We start from the raw sequence: 21917 nt of genomic DNA on the forward strand, positions 1-21917 counted from the left end.
ACTCATACCGATACATCCCAAGAAATAACATCATATAACAATTTTAACAGCTCATGTCTGATTTAAGTTATTTTTATTTTTTTTTTGCTTTGCTTTTAAACAAATGTTTAAATTCAGCAAGTGACTGACATATTTTCAGGTCATTTCCAAAATAATTCCACAAATTATCACCTTTTACAGAAACACATCTTTGCTTAATATTTGTTCTTGTTTTCATTTTTTGTAGACACTTGTACCCCTTATGTTATAAGGACTGTCTAATTTTAAACAGCTTCTGAGTATTGTGGCAGAGTAGATTGTTGTGTACTTTATTTGTGCTATTTTAAACTCAATTTAGTCGTAAAATGTCATTGTATTTGATTTAATAAATAGAGAATGAGTTCTGTATATTTTGATCGATGAATAATTCCTATGGCTCTTTTTTGCAATTTGAAAACAGGATTGGTATTTGTTTTATATGCGTTTCCCCAGATTTCCACACAACAGGTCAGATATGGTAATAATAGTGAACAATATAATGTGTATAATGATTTCTTATTCATTAAAAAATTAGCTTTGATGTCAAGTATGGGGAAGCAAAATATCATCCTGCAAATGTCCCCCAGGCCGGAAGTTTGAAACCCCTGGCTCAAAGTGGAGACGAGTATCGACAGCTAACACTTCCACTTCCTCCACGGTGTAACCAATGTGTCATCAATCTGTGACTATTGCTGCTAAACAATATTCTGTTAAGTTAACGTAGAGAGATAGTGCCCCCGCTTAATCTGCAGCAGGTTTCTCACTGGCTGCTCATCAAGCAAAACCAAAGCGAATCTCTGACACCCTGTCAGTTGTTTGAACGCCGTACGAGCAAGTTGGATTTAGTGAGCAATTGAAGAATGTTTCAATTCCAAATGATTTTCCCTTGCTCCTTCTATAATGATTTAAGTGGGTCACCAATGTCAGTCAGCAGCCATAAGACAATGATGTATGTGTTTGTGCTTGCGCTTCTACCTCTCTGCAGGCCACCCGTCCTGTCTCAAATTCTCCCCAGAGCTCACGGTGAGAGTCAAGGCACTGTGGTGGCAGTGCATCGAATGCAAAACCTGCAGCAGCTGTCAGGATCAAGGAAAGAATGCGGTGAGTGGATGAGCAAATATGGCAAAGTGGCAGATGAACAGTGCCAGTAAAGGCTTTGTTCTTAAGAGCCACATCGAGATGATGGTAGAAATACTGTAGCTGTAGTTGTGAGATTGTGCTATTTTTGTCCTCCTTCATTGGTATTCAGATGTATGAAGTGAGATCTCACTGTAATTCAAAAGACACAACCAAGCGGTTATTATGTTCAAGTTTTTTTTTTTATCACTTGCACAATATTTCAAGAAGAAAAGGAACGATTTTAATGAACGAACGAACGGAAACTCATTTGTTAAATCAAAATGTCCAGTGCAATTATATAATGAACCAGAGTTGCAGGTTTATTACTGTTTCCACTGCCAATGTAACAAAAGGCTTACAGTGGGATGCACAAGTATGGGAACTGTTTGGAATTTCCTAAATTTTTATTTTCTGCATAATTTGTCTTAAAATGTGGTCAGATCGTCATCTGAATCACAAGATTAAACAGTCTGCATTCATTTACACCACACCAACAATTGTGTATTTTTACATTTTTCTTATTTATAAATGACATGTAGACCAGGATTTACCAATTCCGTTCCTCGAGGTCCGGAGTCTTGAAGGTTTTAGATGTTTCCGCCCACTTGCACACCTGTTCATATAATCAGCTCATCAGCCTACCTGATAACAATCCTGATCTGTTAGTAGGTAGAAATATCTAAAACCTGTATGACTCCTGACCTCAAGGACCAGAATTGGTGAACACAGATGTAGACATTTACAGGATACGGAAGAAAAATTAAGTGAACCCTCCTTTACAATTGGAAGCTGTTGCTGTCTTTAAAAAGCATATGGAAGGGAAAAAAGCGCAAAAGCTTTCTGTCAAGCTCATGCATTGTAGGCGTGCAGTACATGTTTTTTTCAGTTCCTATCCCAATTGTGTCGTACACAAGCTAATACAACACTATATGTACGTGGTGCTGAACATGACGTCACTTTCCACCATTCCATCCCTCCCCACCTACAAGAAATTGCGGAGTGTTTACCCCGAACACTCCACACTGAAGGGAAGATACAAGTTGATAGGTGCGGTCTTAGTTAAAAAGTCAGGGCTCTTTGTACTCATCTGGGTGCAAATCTTTGACATTAACATTTTAAACTCCACAACGCACCTTTAATTATCGATCAAACTTGATTTCTGGACGATGTTGTGTTGTTGACATTGACATCGTTGGCGAAAGTTTGCAAGACACCACAACCAGAGTGAATCAAGCAACGAGTCAAGTCAGCGGTCACGCCACGCTGCCAAGAACAACTTCAAAATAAAAGCGACCACGGCACGATCATGAGACGATTGTTAATCGTTTTATATGGGAAAAAAATCGTATTCATGAGATTTTACGATATTCTGCAACTACAAGTAACATTTGGCTGAGTTATTGCTGCCAAAGGAGGGTCAACCAGTTTTTAAGTCCAAGGGTTCACTTAATTTTTCCTTGCCGTCTTGTGAATGTTTACATGGTATATTCTATAAAAATATGAAAACACAACTGTTTGTGTGGTATTAACTGAGGCCATGTACACACGTAGCAGGGTATTTATAAAAACGGATATTTCCCTCCTCTGGGTGTAGAAAAAAATAGTGTCCATACCACCACGTTTGTAGCAAAGAAAACATCAGCTAACCGCATTAATGCATTTTTAAGTACGTTTATAACAATTCCAGACCTTAAGGTGGCAACAATTCCCCAAATCCTATCCAGAGTACGCCTTCCACAAATTGGGCCTACAATGAGATGCATGCCAAGCCTCTAGGCGGCAGTAGTTAGCCAAATACTGCTCATCTCTTGACGTCACTTCACCATACGTCACACAAGCACGGACTGTCATCCGCTGATCTGTATATATGCGGATCAGTGCTGTCAGGGCACATGACTTTTTTTAAAATTATTGATAAAAAAAAAAATACTTGTAAACAGTCAATGAGTACATCATAAATGGAGCATAGAGGAAAACAAAGAATAAATAAAAAATCTTAAAAAGCTTTACTTCTCCCCCGCCCCCACTCACTCACCACACACATATACAAACATGGTCTCCCCGGTGGGGAAGCGAATCCACGCCGCCTTTTTTCCCCCCTTCTTTTTAAAAAACTTAGGTATGTGAGGTATGTGAGTGAGAGTGACGTGCGTAGAGGACGACGTAAAACTAAGTTTACTAACAGACACACGTGACCGCGGAGCCAGAGAAATATGCTAATCTTCACTTTGGCCAGAGTTGTTTTTTTAAACCTTCGTTCATAATGAAAAAAATTCCCACGGACGTGTGGATGACAGGGCAAGCCGCAGAAAAATCACTCCCGTTTGCAAAAAACCCTGCTATGTGTATACATGGCGTGAAATTGTTCACATCATGTTATTTTAAGGCCTTCCGCAGTTAACTATAGGTAGGTATATGATTATTTTATTATATTTTATGATTTTACTTTTGGCACAATGGTGATGCAATTCCTTATGAAATATGAGTTATTTTGGTGGCTACTTTTCTAACCTGGAAGTAAGATGCCTGGTTCACTAAAACCTCACATCTCCCTGTGTGGCAATGTTGGAATGTTGACTGATAACTTATCACTATCCTGCGAGCATGGGTGCGTAAACAAAGGCATGCGGCGAAGCTCTTGGAAAAAATGGGCGTGTGTTTAGTCTGCAGTGGCGGTACGAGGATGGGTCCTCACTCATGTATGTCACACACGCCCAGTCGTTTTCTTGGGTTGGGAGGGACTGGTGCTTAGAGAGCAAGAATGCGCTGGAATGCGCAGAGATGTGGTAATGGAGTAAAACATCACCTTGGTGGTGTTTTTAGTGAGGCAATAACATTTTAATATGGCTAAAAGCGTAATAAAGATGATTTATCGTGATCTGGACCCTTCAAGATCACTTGTTTGTTCTTGTAGACCACATTTTATGACCAATTTATTTTGAAGTTTAAAAAATTTCAAATTGTTATATACCTTTTCCTCCCACTGTAAATAGCTAAATACTGAAATCATCATGATCTCCTATCAGTTTACTTGCAAATTGACTTTTTGGCTGTGAAATCTGGGCCTGTTTAGTTGACTTCAGAGTTTTTAATCTGTCGTATGAAATGCAACAGGTGGATACACGTGTACAATTGTACCTTGGAAGATGATTTGTTTTGCCTGCCACTCTGCTTTGCTGGCATAGATAGACAAAGATAGATTATGTTGTAAATAAAGTATTGTATGCACACTAATCTCCAATGGTTAGAAATCACTGGCTGAGGTTGCTGTCAATTTGGAAAATAAAAAACAGTTATTACTGTTGTGGGTTTAACCAGGCTCTGCTCCCTGCATCATAAAAAAGTATGAATCATTAATACATGTTTGTGTGTCTGTGTGCAGGACAATATGTTATTTTGTGATTCATGTGACCGGGGCTTCCACATGGAGTGCTGTGATCCTCCACTCACGCGGATGCCAAAAGGTAAATAAACAGAACTGTCTCTTTAACTTTGTACCTGTGGCTTTATTGCATCTTTACAGCCTCCATAAAGTCAATCATTCATCTAATCTGCCTCAAAGAGTAGGTGAGACTTGCATTTCTAGATTACATACACATTAAATCTAGAACACAGTAATAATGTTTCATGTGTTCCTCTGCTTCTTTCAGTTTCTCAATCCTAAGTGTAAACAAGTCAACTATATCTGCTTTCTTTTCTTGTTTTTGACTCAGGCATGTGGATTTGTCAAATCTGCCAACCAAGGAAAAAGGGAAAGAATCTTTTACATGAAAAGGCAGCACAAATCAAACGGCGCTATAATGCACCACTTGGACGTCCCAGGAACAGGTACGGAAATTTCTTTCTGAAGAGCAACCATGTCTGCATAGCAACATTTTTAAGTCATACCCTTTTTAATGGGGTAGATGCCACGGACTTCCGACTTCCAGGTTTCACACATCAGCGCCGTTTCCGGCCACTGCTGGCCGCGTTCCAACACTCGCACCCCCGCCCCAACCCCGCGCTCCCGCCGAGCATCTCAGCTCTCTGAAATGCTTAGGACAACTGAGACAGACGCACTACACACTCACACCCGTTGACGGGAACGCGCGACCGAGGGGCACAGGGGCGGAAGCGCAAGCACTGGGATGCAGCCCAAAAGTCGCAAACGGCAACCGGAAACGGCGCTGATGTGTAAAAGTCGGAAGTCCCGTGGCTATATCTCGTGTTTGTTGTAAAAAAAATACAAAGACATTGATAGGGAACGTCACAGACAGGATTTTATGACCACATTACAATAAATAATAACTAGACTCTTCAATGTCTCCCCAGGCCGGGGCGGCCCTTCAAGAAACTGGGCGGCCGTGCTCGGCGGAAGCGCTCGTCCTCGGCTAATTCCTCATCCAGCTCCTCTTGCGAAGGTTATCCTGGTGATGACCGACTACTTTTCTCGATGCGGGATGGTGACGACCTGACACAAAGCAGCCTACGCTTCAACAACAAGACCAAGGGATTAATTGATGCACTCACAAAATTTTTCACACCGTCGCCTGAGGGTCGCAAGGCACGTCAGGAAGTGGTGGACTACTCGGAGCAGTGTCGCATCAGAAAGAAAGCCAGTCGCAAGGGAGATGGAGATGACAGGGGGGGTATGTTGAATGATTGGTTCGCATGAATTGTCGGCTGCTGTTTTTTATTATTATAATGATTTTTTATTTTTTTTATGAGCATTTATAGTTACAGTGGGGAGCTACTGTATATAAGTAGGGATTTTTGATGCCACTTTTTTTTTAGATTGACCAAGTAAGCAATACCACTAGTCCATTTGATACATAAAATTTGTATTAAACCAATGACAGATAATTTTAAAGACCTTTTGTTAATTTCTCACAAAGCAGGGAAGAAAAGTCTCTCTGCAATTGAGAATTTAAATCCTAAATAAAGCAAAAAAACAACTAACTCTATTTATGATTCAATTGTAATTAACAAAAGTGCCAAATAAAAATGACAACCTCCACACAGAAAGACCAGAGCCTGGTCTCGAACCCTGGACCTCTGAACTGTAAGGCGGACGTGCAACCATACGTCCAGTGCCGCCCTTCCTTACATTTGTAAAATAAATCGGTGCAATTAATTGGAGGTGACTCGAGTCATATTTTCATTAACCTCTGGTTGTGTCTAGGGAGCGCCACATCTGTTTTTGTGTCAGCATAAATGATGAAAAACCTCAACAGTATGAATCAGTATTAATTTTAAGGAGGCTACATTTGAAAAGTTTTTTGTTCATTTTAAAGCTTAGAGTTTAATATATTTTATTAAAACACGCAAAGTACACGATCCAATTCTTATTTATAGTTATTTTAGTTTATTTTCTAATCTACATAGGAATTTACACAGGGCATGACTAGTAATCTGAAACGACAACATTCCCATGTCTTTCGTAATACAGTGGTACCTCGGAGTTTGAACATAATTGGTTCCTGCGAAGTGTTCAAAGTCCAAATTGTTCAACCTCCGAAAATTTTTGCCCATAGGAAATAATATAAATGCAATTAATCCTTTCCCTTGCTCAAAAAACAGAAAATTTATATTTTAATTTCTATTGATGTTTTTTTTTTTTTTTTACATTTACAGTACAGTACAGTATTTAAACAATAAAAATACCTTACCTTCTAGTTGTGATGTGATGGCATCAGTGGATGATAAATGCTATGTTAATGCTAGCTTTAGTTCAATGCTGAGTTTGTGTATTTTACATTGGGCATATTGTTAAGACTACTAAGCGCTCCTTGTTTACTTGCATTGTTTAACATCAGGCAGGTTGTTGGGTGGGGGGTCGTCCTCGTGCCAGTATTTACAGAAGTAGTCACTATAGTTACAACTGCACAATAACCTTCTTCCTAATTCCACTGTGGTTTGTAGCACTGTATGTTTTTCTTTGCTACCGCTGGCACTATTGTCTTTCTTTGGGCCCATGGCGAAGAAAATTGTTGTGCAAAATCAAAATGTACTCACGAGTATGGAGCACCTCCGGGAGTATTCATAATCTGACTGAAAATGAGCAGTGCATCGTCTCAACTACCGCAACGTGAGCATTCGGCATTGCTCGTCATTGCTCGGCTTCACTCGGCTACCCGTTTTCAAGGTATGTTCGGCTTAGCTTGCTTTGCTTGGGTGATCGAACTCAGAAAATGAGTACAAACTCAGAGGAATTTTTTCTCAGATGTTTTGTTTGAAGTCCGAATTGTACGAGTTCCGAGACGTTCAAACTCCGAGGTGCCACTGTACATTTTTTTCTTAAGGCTTAAAGAAGCTCAAAGGCTTGTTTGTGTGTCTCCTCTATAGTTTTTAACTTTGCATGTGGTTTATATACTTTATTTTTGCCACCTTCAGACAATCAAGAAGGCAGCGACTGGCGCGATGAGGACGACAGACTGCCTGGACATGAAAATCTAACAGAAAAAGACATTGAGCTGTTCAGACACATCCAGGAGCTTGCATTACAGGTTTGTAATTGATGAGCCACAATATAAATGCAGAATGATTCTCAGAGATGGGAAAAGGGGAGACGAGACAAAGTTTATGATGAGACCCTCAATAGAGGCACATATTCATGTACAGTACATTCTTTCTGGAGTAACATCTGTAATCAAGAGAGTCATCAAGCGTTAGTTTGGGAATTATGGAAAAAAATATTTGGATTGATACTGAATTCTTTCATTATTATTCAGTGATTTCAAACTTTAATATTTATTCAACTATCCTGTCTAACTTGAAAAGAACAACCGGGTAATTATTGTTTGTTTTAATAATGAAAGAGTTGTAGTAGTTTCAGTTAGTTTTCATTTTCTTAAAAGCATTTTCTTTTGTATTATATCTTGTACACAAAAAGTATTTTACTTTTTGATTTTTGTGAGTGTTTGTTAACTATAACAACCTTGCTGTGGAAAGCTGATGAAGAAAAGAAAGGATCATCATCAGCTAAAGAATAAGAAAACATATTTCTAGTAGTTAGAGTAGTGTTGACAACTTGGCATTGCCAAGTGTGTAATGCGGTTTGATGACATGTCCAGCATCAACAAAGGATGACTTTTGTTGCTGGGCAGCTTGTTAGTGCTCCCGTTTAATGTTTGCATTTTGTGTATACACAGCATAGTGTTCACACTACTTGCAGTGAAGGATGTAACGTTTCCCCTTTTCTTCACTTCTTTGCTCCACCTTGGTCACCCCCCACAGAAAGTCGGGGTTACAGGTCCACCAGACCCTCAGATGCGATGTCCATCAGTCATTGAATTTGGAAAGTTTGACATCCAGACGTGGTACTCTTCTCCCTACCCGCAGGAGTACAGCAGGTGTGCATATTATTCAAATGTATTTGCGATGCCCTGATGTTTGTTTGGTTACCACAAGTACCTATTGAACCATGAACTGCATAATATTTACTTTTACTCGCATTTTACCCATGAGCTATGCCAATTAATTTTTTAAATGCTGTACTGTTATTTTTCAGCAAGATTACATTTTTCTGATACTTGTAAAATATTATTAGATAAAAAAAAAAAGATTGACCTTTTTGATCTATTATGCCTTACCTTTCTTTTTTAGACTACCCAAACTGTACTTGTGCGAATTCTGCTTGCGCTACATGAAGAGCCGTAGCATTCTCTACCAGCACATGAAGAAATGCAACTGGTTCCATCCTCCAGCTAATGAGATTTACAGGAAAGACGATGTCTCTGTGTTTGAGGTACACACTAACACTGAAAGATAGTCAGAATAATAGCAGTGTAATAATAAATGGACAGTCAGCATGATGAGGGATGGCACTGCTATAGAGCGGTACGTCACTATCATTGCTATTAAGTCTCTCTATTTCTCTTCTCTCCCTCCCAGTCTTGCTTCACGTAATTAATTGTAGTCCCAAGTCGATTCCAAATGACCAGCAATTAACTCTTGACTGATTAATCAATCTTTAGAGCGTCCCAGCTATATCACTCGCACCAAGACAAATGCATTAATGCAACAGAAAATGTCAGGGCTACTTTCATGGTTACGTAATTAAATCAAAATTCATTTTGGCACCATGTTCTAATTAATGTACATTTAATTACATTTTAGTAACATTGATTAATAAAACAATACCAATGCTATGTTCTTTTACAATATGTGCGTATTAGAATTTCGTAAATTGTCAACTAATACATGCACGATACGTACTGTTTATGTATGTAAATTCACTGATACACCTACCGGGAGTATTTTATTTTCGCATATTATGTTATGCTGCTTCTAACCACATCCACCACGGCTTCGCTTTCGTTTCATTCACACTGAAGAATACTACTATGTCACCCTGATCTGACAGTTGTGTGCCATTCTTCCCGTCCCTTTGCATTGCACAATCTCTGAGTCATATCATTTAGTTATGAGTCATTTCCTAATGCAACGCCTCCCTTGACTTATTCTATATTTGTCTCAAAACAATGTGGGACTTTTTCCTAGAATAGTGTTCATTAGGGTGAACAGGCATCAAGGAGGAAATCTTCTATTTTGTGGCACTCAAATCTGTTCTCTCATTAATCTTTTTGAAAGGTCGATGGAAATGTGAGCACAATCTACTGCCAGAATCTGTGCCTGCTGGCCAAACTTTTCCTAGACCACAAGACCCTCTACTATGATGTGGAGCCCTTCCTTTTCTATGTTCTCACACAGAATGACAGCAAAGGTTGCCACCTGGTCGGCTACTTTTCTAAGGTAAAAATATAACTACAACTTTATTACATTGTTGTCATACATTTTACACAACTTGAATTTCACATCACCACAATACTATCAACATTCACTTTGTTTTTACAACTACCATGTCTGTGTGTAGAAAATCTTGCATACCAATGATACCTGTGTACACTCGGAATTCACAAAATTATATATTTTTTTAAATGTGTGCGTCATGCGCAAATGTGGTTGCCAGTGAGTTGTTCATAGCAGCTGCATCAATTTAAATGCCAGTACTCTGCCGAAAGAGCATTTAGTGAGTTTACGCATTAACATCAAAGCCAGTTGTCCGCACTGAGGCTTGCACCATGAAGTAACCATTATTATTCTCTCATGATGGAATATGTCTGTGTCTTTACAGGAGAAACACTGCCAACAGAAGTACAACGTATCATGCATCATGATTCTTCCACAGTACCAGCGAAAGGGCTACGGACGCTTTCTCATTGATTTCAGTAATAATTCCTTTTTGTTGCGCATAAACAGCACAAGCAACTGTAACAGAGAAACTACTAGCTGCTAGGGATGTGATATCCAAACATCACGATAAGATAATTATCACGATATTGTGGGGAGCTTGGCGATAAAAAAATTAAATAAAAAAAGTCACAATACTGTTGAAACAAAAAAGCTCATAAAAACCCCCCCACAATATTGTGCTTTTGTACATAACAGCAATGCATATAAACAACCTACAACCTCTAATAACACTTAATATTGAGGTGCTTACTTGCTAATGCATGCACAGATTGAGTTCTTCCATTTATTGACTCGGTTCAGAAGCACAATACGTTCCCCTTCATCTGACCATTAGCATGGATTTTAAACATAGAAGGGCCAAAACATCCTTTCTGAAAATTAAACTGCACAAAAAATAAACTACTAAATAAACTAATAGCCACCAGAGGGAGCTAGAACTGCACAAATGGAAATCAACCTGACTTTTTTTAACAGAGCTGCTGCTTTTAATATCGTGACATAAAGATGATGATATTGTGGCAGTTTTAATATCGGGATATCACGATATTGCCATTATCATTACATCCCTACTAGCTACTGTGTCAAAATTATGAAAGCAATTCCCTTCTTCTAATTCACCATGTATTTTGACATGTGTTGCCTCCTTGCAGGCTACTTGCTATCGAAACGTGAGGGCCAACCTGGATCACCAGAGAAGCCTCTCTCAGACCTCGGTCGGCTGTCCTACATGGCCTATTGGCGGAGTGAGGTCCTAGAGTGCCTCCATAGGATCCGTGAACGGCAGATCACAATAAGACATCTCAGCAAACTGACCGGGATTTGCCCGCAGGATATCACCACAACCCTGCACAGCCTCAACATGCTTGAGCAACGAGGAGACAGGTTAGAGCACTGAATCTGACACACTGCATGTTGTAGCCCCATCAGATTAGCCCACAATACTCTTTTTCAAAATGTGAGGCAGTCTCAATTTCTTACTTGTACCCAAAATAAGTTAAATATAATAAACGTTTACATATTATTATTAGAGAAAATAGCTGACGTCTATGAAAAAAAAACGTTTTTACTGTGCTCGCAATACAATTTACAACTTTACAGAAATAATGAAATCCAGTATTTCAGAAAAATATCGAGGGGAAAAAAGGGGTGTGTACTTACTACAAAAATCAGATTGGAAGATTTCGGAGTCGAGGAGTACTGGACTAGGGGTGGAACGGTTCAGTTTTATGCCCACAGTTTTCGGCTCAGTTAGGTATGCAGTTTTAGAAAAATCAGCTACCGTATTTTCATGACTAAAAGGTGCATCGCATTATAAGGCGCAGTCACAGTTACAGGTGCTATTTCTTTATTTAACACACACATAAGGTGATCCGCACTATTGGACGCAGGCACGGTTAAACATACGCTAGCTCAAAACATATGGTAGCATGCTATTATGCTAAAACATACGCTAGCGCATGTTTTTAAAAAGGCAACGAGTGGAGCAAAACTGAGTTGGGTTGTACTTTATTGAAGTAACAATGTAAACCGTGAGTTCAGTTGTACTTGAAGTATATAACAATGTACTCACGTTGATTTTGATCAATCCTAATCCACAAATTCGTACATACTTAATCATTATTAAGCACAGCTTACATGTTCAAATCCCTCAAAGTCCTTATGATCTTCTGTATCCAAAAAAAACAACAGGGCAACTTCTCCATCAAACACGTCGGGCTCCATCTCATTGTCAGTCAGTCTTGTTGTCGTGTCCTCGGAAATTATGCCGGCTTTTGCGTTCGCCTAAGCATTTACGATCCATTGACAAATTGTGGCATAACTTGCACGGTGCTGTCTCCCAGTCTTGCTAAAGCTGTGTTCGCCAGCCTCCCGGAATGACAGCAAGCTCCGCGTTCATTTGCCGAACACACAAGGCACACCTCACTATTAGGCGCACCGTCGATTTTTGAGAAAATTTAAGACTTTATAGTCGTGAAAATACGGTATGTCTTGGAGTTAAAAGTGAAAGTGTATATTATTCACAGTTACTTAATATTATTACTGTTGTATTATCATTTAAATTATGATTCTATTTATGCCAGTGGCATATAGTGGCAGGCATAACAAATAACTGTTCAATTGGATGGCAAAAGGTAAAACCAACATGTGTGTGTCTGTTGTTTGAATGGCAACAGACGGATACACACAGGTTGGTAGTCATGGTTATGGTTACCTGCAAATATATCAGCTTTGTGTTCAACTATACAAGACCAGATTTCACACTAAGTACATTTGTGACTAAACTGAGTTAAGATAATTATTTCAGTATGCAAACCTTTTGTTTGCTGATTTTACCGTGAGGTTTTTCTTATCAGGGTGGCACGGTGGCTGACTGGTTAGCACGTCCGCCTCCCAGTGCACAGGATGTTGAGATCGAGTCCGTGGGTTTTCTCCGGGTACTCCGGTTTCCTCCCACATTCCAAAGACATGCATGGCAGGTTAATTGAACACTCCAAATTGTCCACAGATGTGATTGTGAGTGTGGATGGTTGTTTGTCTCTGTGTGCCTTGCGATTGGCTGACAACCAGTTCAGGGTGTGCCCGAAGCCAGCTGGGATAGGCTCCAGCGACCCTTGTTGAGGACAAGCGGTTAAGAAAATGGATGGATGGATGGGTTTTTCTTATGCAAAATAAGTTCCTTGGCTCCACAGGTTGGAAAACAACTCTCAGATCAAATTGCAATTATACTATTATAATAATAAGATTACATTATTAAATGAGTCTTATTTAACACAAATATGTCATAATTCATCTTTAATATGAATAGAGTAATGATTATCTCTTGTGTTATTACTCTCTCTACATGACGTGTGAATGAACTCAGCTCATGCTCTAAGTACGCAACCGTAGTCATCTCCATTCACGTTCTAAACACCACCACACTGGATTTCAAATCAAACGGGACAAGATGTGCTTTAATTGCAGACTTCCACCTTTATTTTGAGGGGATTTACAATCTGATCAACATTTGCCTCCCAACCCTTGATACCCCAATCCGACGCTAGCTGCGTGCTATGCTAGCATTGAATATCCTCGGGTTAAACCAAGCTCCCGTTTGAAACAAAACACCTCAGTCATGAACATAGAAATGTCTCAGCCGACGTCCGTTTTATGTACCAGAATTCTTGTGTTGGATTAATAAAGACTCTGCAGTGATGGTTTAGGACGCTAACGCCTGTCTGTAATATGATTGGCTGCTGCATCGCTGGAAAGATATGACACACATGCCATGACGCAGCGCCGTAACCATGGACGGCGCCCTAATGGGTTATGGGTTATGGGGCGGAGGGGGGGTGATGCATAAAAGGACCGAACGGAATGCAGACAGACCGAATAGAAACTATTGAACCGATCGGTTTGAACAGTTTTCAAAAAACGTTCCGCCCCTATGCTGGACTGTCATTTACTTTATTTACTTTACAATGAACATGAATGCAGGATTGTAATGATGTATGCCTTGTCAGGATGGTCCTGGTGCGACGAGAGAAGCTGATAGATAACCATATGGCTCGTCTCAAGACCCGACCACGACAGCTCGAGGTTGACCCAGAGTGTCTCCGCTGGACTCCTGTAATTGTAACTAATACCGTGCTTTCTGATGCTGATGAAGATGAAGAGGACGATCAAGAACCAACGATAGATGACCGCAAGGAGGTAAGAAGCATTTAACAGGTTATCACACAATTGCCATGCATTCTTAGAGAACCAGCCTTGATGTGTTGCTTCTTGTTTAAAAATAGATCAAGCCAAGTCACAAGTTACCATCGATGTCTTGGCACATGCGTCAAGCAAAGAAGCAGGAAGAAGAAGAAGAAGAGGAGGATGAGGAGGAAGAGGAGGAGGAGGAGGAAGAAGAGAGAAAGGGCTTCCTGGGCTTTCCTGTCAGGCAAAGTTCTCCAACATCCCCTCCCGTTCGTTGTCCACCTGCCCCACAGCCAGCACGTCCACATCTGCCAGCAAATGGCGAACGCAGACCCCGGGGTCGCCCACCCAAAAACTGGCCTTGGGGTAAAGGTGTTAAGGATAGCCAACGAGTTGGACGGTCACCTAAGGTACGCCCAATGGAGGAGGGTGAAGATGATGAAAGGACAGATGGAGATCAAATTGGCTCTGCGACAAGCACCCCCTCCCTATTCTCACTAGAGAGAAAAGTGGAATCCACAAACTTTCGCACAGTAGACATGGCCCGGCACCCCACCATAACTCCCACCCGAAGAGGGCGCCCTCCCAGGAAAAAGAGAGGCCCCAAACAAAGACAGATGGAGGAGCAGAGTGAGGGCCTGGCACAACTTCCTGGGGTTTTCAGGCTAAATGAATCTCTTCCCGTCAGGAAGAGTTGCTTCAGTGATAGTAGTGAAGAAGAAGAAGAAGAGGATGACGACGATGAAGATGATGATGATGATGATGAGGAAAGCAGGGCTTGCTCTCCACCCATACTCACAAAGCCAGCCATGGGGCTCAAATGCAAGGTACAAAGAAAATTAGGGATGCACGATAATATCGGTGGCCGATAATTATTGGCAATTATCAACCAATTTGACGTCAAACAGATAAACCAGATAATCAAGAAATCTGCCGATAAATATCGGCAATTATCAACCAATTTGATGTCATATAAACCAGATAATAAAGAAATCCGTCGATAATAATAGACATGCCACATTGGTCCATCTGTTGTGTTTGTGGCTCAAGTTGTGCCCAACTCCTCAACCCCTCCCCTCGCCTATTTTTGTGTTGCATATTTGTGACGTCACAATGCACGTGACCTCGTGTTCACAGAAGATGCATAATGGCGATATGGCGGTTGACAGTGTGGGCTTTCTTTACTGTCTCCCCAAAATGTTACCCTCGCAGTTTTTTTGGTGCATTTTTAAAACATGACTGTTTTGTTTTGGCAAACTCAAAATGAGTTACTGGTTGCCTTTGAAGCAGAGATATTAATACAACTCTGCTTCATGGTGCTTTACTCAATGTTTCAATGTTATTGTACATGTTTTATAGTTATAGTAAGACGTGAAAGTTAATTTTGCCGGTTATTGACATCGGCACTTTCTAAATTATTGGTTTATTGTATCGGTTGAAAATAGCATTATCGTGCATCCCTAAAGATAATGCAAATTTATTTCAAGTGTTAACTGTGACAATAACAGCAATGATAAATATTTTAAATAAAACTATGAATAAAGCATCAACTTAAATGAATTTAAGCTCAATTTATTTTCTGCTTTTCCCAGAAGCCGTTGAGAAAGCGTCGCTTTCGCCAGCGCAGCCACCCACACAGCAGCGTGGTGACCGAGACCATTTCTGAGACCACAGAAGTTTTGGACGAACCCTTTGTCGATTCTGACTCGGAGAGGCCAATGCCGAGGCTGGAGGAGGAGACAATCCTGGGTCACCCTTTGCACCGCTACCCACCTGCCCGCTCTGCACTTAGGTTGTCAGACCCTGCTCCCAAAAGGGGCCGGCATTGCAACCTCTCCGATTCGGAGGACGATGGTGGGTGGAAGGGACCTTGTTGACTCTCCGATAACTGTGTTTATACATTGGTGTCTATATTGCTTTATGTCACACCTTTTTTTTTTTTTTCGTTTTAGAGCTAACCGCTATGCTGAACCCTATGGCCGCGTTGCCATCGGGTCCCTCTGCAAATCAAGCTGCCAATCCTGAGGTCCCAGTAAAGAAGAAAAAAGGCTGGCCTAAGGGAAAGAGCCGTAAACCACTGCACTGGAAGAAACGGGGACCTGGAAGACCACCTGGAAGTGGAGCCAACCAGCGAGCTGCTGCAGAAAGCCAAGCAAGCGGAGCTCCTACACCTCCCAAAATCAAGATGAAACCTGGACGGAAGCCTCGCAGTTGGTATCTCCAGCGTGCCCAAGAGGAAGCAGAGAGGCAAAGACTGTTGGAGCAGCAGTTGGATAAAGATCCTCAGCCGCTTTCAACAGATCGAAACAGCAAGCGTGTTTCAAGACCCATCTTGGATAGCAAAGAAAAATACTCTGACGATGATGATTTTCTCCCCGTTCCTGTAGAGCAGAAGATACCTAAAAGGAGAGGAAGACCACCCAGGAACCCTACCCTCCGTCAACCACCCCCACCTGCTCCAAGGCCACCTCTCAACTCTGAACCTGAGGATGCAGAAGAGGAGGAAGAGGAAGAGGAGGATGAGGAAGCAGCAAGAACTTGGGAGGGGACCAAATCCAGCCGTCCACTGTCCCGCCCCATTTTGTCTGCTTCCTCTTCCTCATCCAACCCAGGGCCTCGGGCCCCACATTTCCGCCCTCAGGATGTTGATATTGGCGAAAGAGAAGAAAATGATGAGGAAGACGAAAGGGAAGAAGAGGAATTTGAGAGCCAGGGCCATGGTAATCTTAATTTGTCGAGGCGAGCAGCAGCTACGCCAGGTTCAGGAAGCCGACGTAGTGAGGACCATGATGCAGACGATGAAGGTGATGGACACTTAGAGGAGAAGAGCAACAGCAGCAGCAACATCAGTAAGAAACGAAAAAGTCAGGAGTCTGACAATGAGGAGGATGACGATGAGGAGGAAGAGCCTGCTTCCCATGCAAGCTCCCCTCCAGTCAAAGAAGAACCACAAGGCGGAGAGGCTTTTTTAGACATGGAGAACAGCGTGGCCCGCGACTATGTCAGCAAACAGGAGGAGGAAGAAGAGGAGGAGGAGGAGCCTGAAGACCAGGTGCAGGACTCAAAGTGTCGGCCTTCCTCCGCTGATCCACAGCAGGAGGACAGACGGCGCAGAGAGCAGGAGGAGTCTGCTGCGGCCGCGGCGGCTGTGGAAACTGTTACGGCCATGTCTGTTCCCTCGGAACCCATGGAGCTGCAGCCTTTACAGACGGACGACAAAGATGTAGCACTGTTGATTGAACCCCAACACACCCACTCCCACCCTCATCAGCACTCTGACTTCAAAGAGGAGCTGGGTCACCATCACTCACATCACCCACATCACCACTCCAATGAACTCGACTTGGAGACCGTCCAGGCAGTGCAGTCTCTTACACAAGGGGAAGCCCAGGATGAAGAGACTGAGCCTCACCACGGGGCTTACCAGGACTGTGAAGAGACACTCGCAGCCTGTCGGACACTACAGAGTTACAGCCACACTGGGGATGCTGAGGAAGAGGCCCTGACGTTGGTGGAGGACTGCGGGGCCTCCCAACATAGCAGCCCTTTGCCTAATCCTCCAATGCCTCCACTGCCCAGTCAGTCCGTGCGTTCAGTGAACAGTCCAGGGTTGCCCTCGGCCATCATGGACACAACAGCAGGGCAAAGGGGTGGGACTCCTGGCCCCACAGGAGCGGGAGGTGGGTACACACAAATCACCCCAGAACATCCCAGTTCTCTGTCGGCACCCTCCCAGCAGAACATGGAGACGTCTCCTATGATGGATGTCCCATCTGTGTCAGACCACTCGCAGCAGGTGGTTGACAGTGGCTTCAGTGACTTGGGAAGTATCGAAAGCACTACAGAGAACTATGATAACCCCAGCAGCTATGACTCGACCATGGGTGGAGGAAGCAATGGAACAGGAAACGGGGGTAATGGAGGTGGAATGTCTGTGGCAGGTGCTTCTTCAGCTTCATCATCCGCCACCTCTTCGTCCAGCTCGGCCACTCCATCCTCCTCACAGTCCAACAGCTGCTCCTTCGTGCCAACCCCCAGTCTAACATCTTCCACAGGGAATGGAGGAACACAACACGGATTAGGAAGCTGCAGCCTCATCCAGCAAACTGGACCCGTCCCCAACAGTGGTCCCGGAGCCAGTACTGTTGGCAATTCTGTCCCCCAACCCCCACCTCCTCCTCATCCATCCAACACCCCTAGCTGCGGCATTAAGTCTCCCCAGAGCTGTGGTGTGATTGAGAGGCCTCCTAGCACCAATCAGCAACAGCCACAGTCATCCCAGAAGAAGGTTCCGCAACAGCCTCCTCAGCAGCAGCAAACCCCCAACTCTCAGCCTCCACCCACAGCCCCCCCTCCTCAGCAGCAGCAGCAACAGCAGCAGCCCCTCTCCCAGTGTAGCATGGGAAATGGCTTTGGCTCCACTCCCATGATTATGGAGATTCCTGAGAGCGGGGGAGGTGGTCGTACCCTGTATGAGCGTATGGGTCAGGACTTTGGCACAGGGGGGTACCCCCAACCCTCCGCAACCTTCAGTCTGGCCAAACTCCAGCAGCTTACAAACACCATTATGGATCCACATGCCATGCCCTACTCTCACTCAGCCTCCGTCACCTCTTACGCCACCAGTGTTTCACTCTCTAACCCAGGGCTGGCGCCCTCTGCCCACGTACCCCTCGCCCAGGGCCAGCCCACAATGACCCCACCCCCTAACCTCAGCTCTGGCTCCATGAACTTGGGCTCCCTGCAGCTGCAATGCAACATGCCCACCACCAACATCAGTCTGGGTCCGCCGCCACACACACAGCGACTGCAGGGCCAAATGGCGACTGTCAAAGGCCATATTTCCATTCGGTCCAAAGCCACTCAGCAGCTGGCCCCGGCCCCGCACCAGCAGCAGCTCTATGGACGCAGCTCCGGAGCTGTGTCCATGCAAGGCACACCTCGCACCTTGGCTGTTCAACGCGGCATGATGCCAAACCTCATGCCAACGCCGGCACCATACAATTCCATGAACATGACACCACTCAATCCCATGTCAGCTGGCTACCGAATGACCCAGCCAATGATGAACAGTGGTTACCATGGTAATCCTCCTTACATGAATCAACCAGCTCAGTATCCCATGCAAATGCAAATGGGAATGATGGGAGGGCAGGGTTACCCCCAGCAGCCTATGCAGCCAAATCACCATGGGAACATGATGTACACAGGCCCCTCCCATCATAGCTATGCTGGTGTCCCGAAACAGTCGCCCTACATGAGCAGATGAAGACATGGGTCCAAGGCTGATTCTTGCTGTACCTTAAATGTGCATCAGTCGCGTTCACACTCTACAGTGCTGTGGAAGGCACCCAGAGTGCAAGTGAATGGAAACCAGGAGTTTCCTGTTTTTCTGTGTAATCATTTTGTCCATTTCTCATAAGATAGGCAGGGTGTGTACATGGACCAGGTCAGGCCTACGCAAACTCGCCCAAATGTCTACGTTTCCTCTTGATGAGCAAGAGGGGAAAGAGGATGGCAAGGAAGATGCACAGAAAAGGACAATACAGGATTTATTCTGATCTTGCTTTGTCGGATTGCAAATGCAAAAGACAGTTATCTGATTATATTCAACCATGCACACAATCTTTTGACATAGGAAGCCTTACCTTAAAAAAGAGACATAGTAGGTGGATTCTTGTTTTGTTAAACATAATGTTGAACTTTATTTTTGTTTTGGAATATCTGTGTGCAGTCTGGCCTCTTAATATGCTTCAGTCTTTATATTTGTGGCATTCTGAAATGGTGGCCCACCCTCTTGGGTCCTCACAAAGACCCCAACATCTCCATAGCCAGCCTGGCCAGCGGGGACCGCCTGTGTTCGAGATGTTTATTCAGTTTTCTGTCTTCCTGGATGGACGACATCATACCAAAAACACTGCAAAGATACAGAGGACACAACAATGTCTTCTTCTTTTTTTAAATCCAGTAGTAGCATTATGTTCCAGTTTTCTGCCATTTTGACAAGTTAATATGTAAATATTGTGATACCTCCCATCATCAAGCAACACATGCATAGACGCATACTGGCTAGTTCTTGCATAAGCTCACTAGCACAGGAATGTACCACCTTCAGCTCTTCTTGTCCACACTCCACTGACAGTCGCTGTGCATTGTCAATTTTTTTGCGGTTAAAGATTTCAGAACAAACAGCGAGATTTCCATTGAGCTGCTTTAAGGAAATTTGGTTAACAATTAGCTGACTTTCCCTCAAGTGTTAGACCCAAAGAGGTTGAGGTGTCTGCTTATAAAAATGTGTATTCTGTTAAACTTGTATTTTTTTATATATGCATTTTATTTTCTCTCAACTTCTGTGTTTGCTAGCGATACTGCGGTAGACAGTTAGCCCTTATAAAGGGTGTACCTAAAGGCCTGGTGTAGTGCATGGCTTGGCCCACACATAGAGGCACACTCGTATGAAAGCAGGGTCAGAGCTTTGTTGGTTATGGCGTTTAAATGGCGCAGGTGGAACGGTTCACCTTGTTGCTCCATGTACCAGTATTCAAAGTCAAAAGAGGCGTTTTCGTTTTCTTACAGACCTGACATTGCATACTTTTTGTGTCTATTGTTCTGTTCTGAACTTTGTTTTCTTTCTGAATTTTATCAGACTGGGCAGCTTTCTATTATGACCTAAGCTGACTCTTTTTGACTAAAAAGAACCTGTGTAGAGAACACGTTTTTTTCTATAATATAAAGAGAAATTCTGACATTGATATTGGTACTGTCATTTTTTTCTCACTTCTGTTTCAAGACAAAAACACCACATATTTTTCACTCACCTCTTGGGGTAATACTTACTATTGAAATTCAAAATAATGATTAAAAAAAAGTTCTCACTTTTAGTGACTATAAGATGCCTTTAACCTTTCCATTCCATCTCATCTCTAGAGTTTTTCTATCTTTGTGTAGTATATTAATGCTATTTTAAACAAAAGGACTACAAATATCTAAAGGTCACTTGGCTTTTTTTTTTTTTTACTTGTGTGTATAGGATGACTTCCTTACATTAAAGAGGCATGTAAAAATAAGCTCCGTATATTTCTGTCTGTTTATATCGCTTCCCTTTTTGTATCCTTTGGAATTGTACATGTTTCGTTGTATGCTAAGAGAGAGTGCAAAAATAAATAAGAGTGTTTGGCTGAGTACAGTGTTGTGCTGTACTCAGCGGCCTCAACTCTCTTCTCTGTCCTTGTATGTATTTCCATTTATCCGCTCCCACCCTTTCTTAGCAAGTACTTTCAAAGAACTCTGTACATTTTAACATAAAATGAAAATAAATTATGTTGAGCCATTCATGTTTCTCTTGACATTTTTTAGGTGAGATTTCTACTACTACATCTTTAAGATTTACTACTAATGAATGTTTGTTTCACACCACGCGGTCATTAGTTGTTTTCCATAAACTTGGGGAAACTGTTTTATACTGCAGTGGCGTCTTGATGCCTATAAATCAAGCGACCCAAGAAATTTAAATCCAGATATACAAAAAACTAAAAATACACAGCTATATACATGGAATGCTTAATTTAAAAAAAAAAAATAGAAACACGTGAGCGATACGTCATACAACACTTTCAAAATATGTCTATGCTGGTCATTGTTTTTGAGAATGCGGTCCAATTTTCCTAGTTGTTGAATGAACGACACAAAATGAAAACACTAGAAACAAAATGTCAGCCCTGCTTTCATTTGGGCCAATCATCCTGAGGCGCTGCTTACCTATCGCCCAATCACCACAAAGTGCCTGGAACACAATTTCCGTACTCTTGGCCAATGACTGTGTTGAAAAGGCGGGCTTTGTAATATTTTCACAGGTTGTGGTTGGC

General features: G+C 42.5%; 1 protein-coding gene across 5 annotated transcripts in view; it reads left to right on the forward strand.

Annotated features, from left to right (window-relative positions):
- The window catches only part of kat6a (K(lysine) acetyltransferase 6A), a 38853-nt gene extending 17469 nt beyond the window's left edge, over positions 1-21384 (forward strand). For 2 of the 5 annotated variants that reach the window (XM_086075807.1, XM_086075808.1), the window contains 14 exons: positions 1004-1119; positions 4520-4600; positions 4844-4965; positions 5449-5765; positions 7510-7622; positions 8353-8468; positions 8722-8863; positions 9709-9870; positions 10253-10346; positions 11022-11253; positions 13875-14064; positions 14151-14879; positions 15645-15906; positions 16005-21384. In XM_086075807.1, coding sequence (XP_085931933.1) covers positions 1004-1119; positions 4520-4600; positions 4844-4965; positions 5449-5765; positions 7510-7622; positions 8353-8468; positions 8722-8863; positions 9709-9870; positions 10253-10346; positions 11022-11253; positions 13875-14064; positions 14151-14879; positions 15645-15906; positions 16005-19321 — 5993 coding nt within the window. In that variant the 3' untranslated portion in view covers positions 19322-21384. Of the gene's footprint in view, positions 1-1003; positions 1120-4519; positions 4705-4843; positions 4966-5448; positions 5766-7509; positions 7623-8352; positions 8469-8721; positions 8864-9708; positions 9871-10252; positions 10347-11021; positions 11254-13874; positions 14065-14150; positions 14880-15644; positions 15907-16004 lie in introns of all 5 variants that reach the window. The other 3 variants (XM_086075809.1, XM_086075810.1, XM_086075811.1) reach the window with 3 other exon arrangements.
- Positions 21385-21917: the final 533 nt, after the last annotated feature.

This window comes from Leptonotus elevatus, chromosome 5, assembly GCF_054856555.1.
Source record: "Leptonotus elevatus isolate MCC_2025b chromosome 5, RoL_Lele_1.0, whole genome shotgun sequence".
NCBI classification, from domain to species: Eukaryota; Metazoa; Chordata; class Actinopteri; order Syngnathiformes; family Syngnathidae; genus Leptonotus; species Leptonotus elevatus.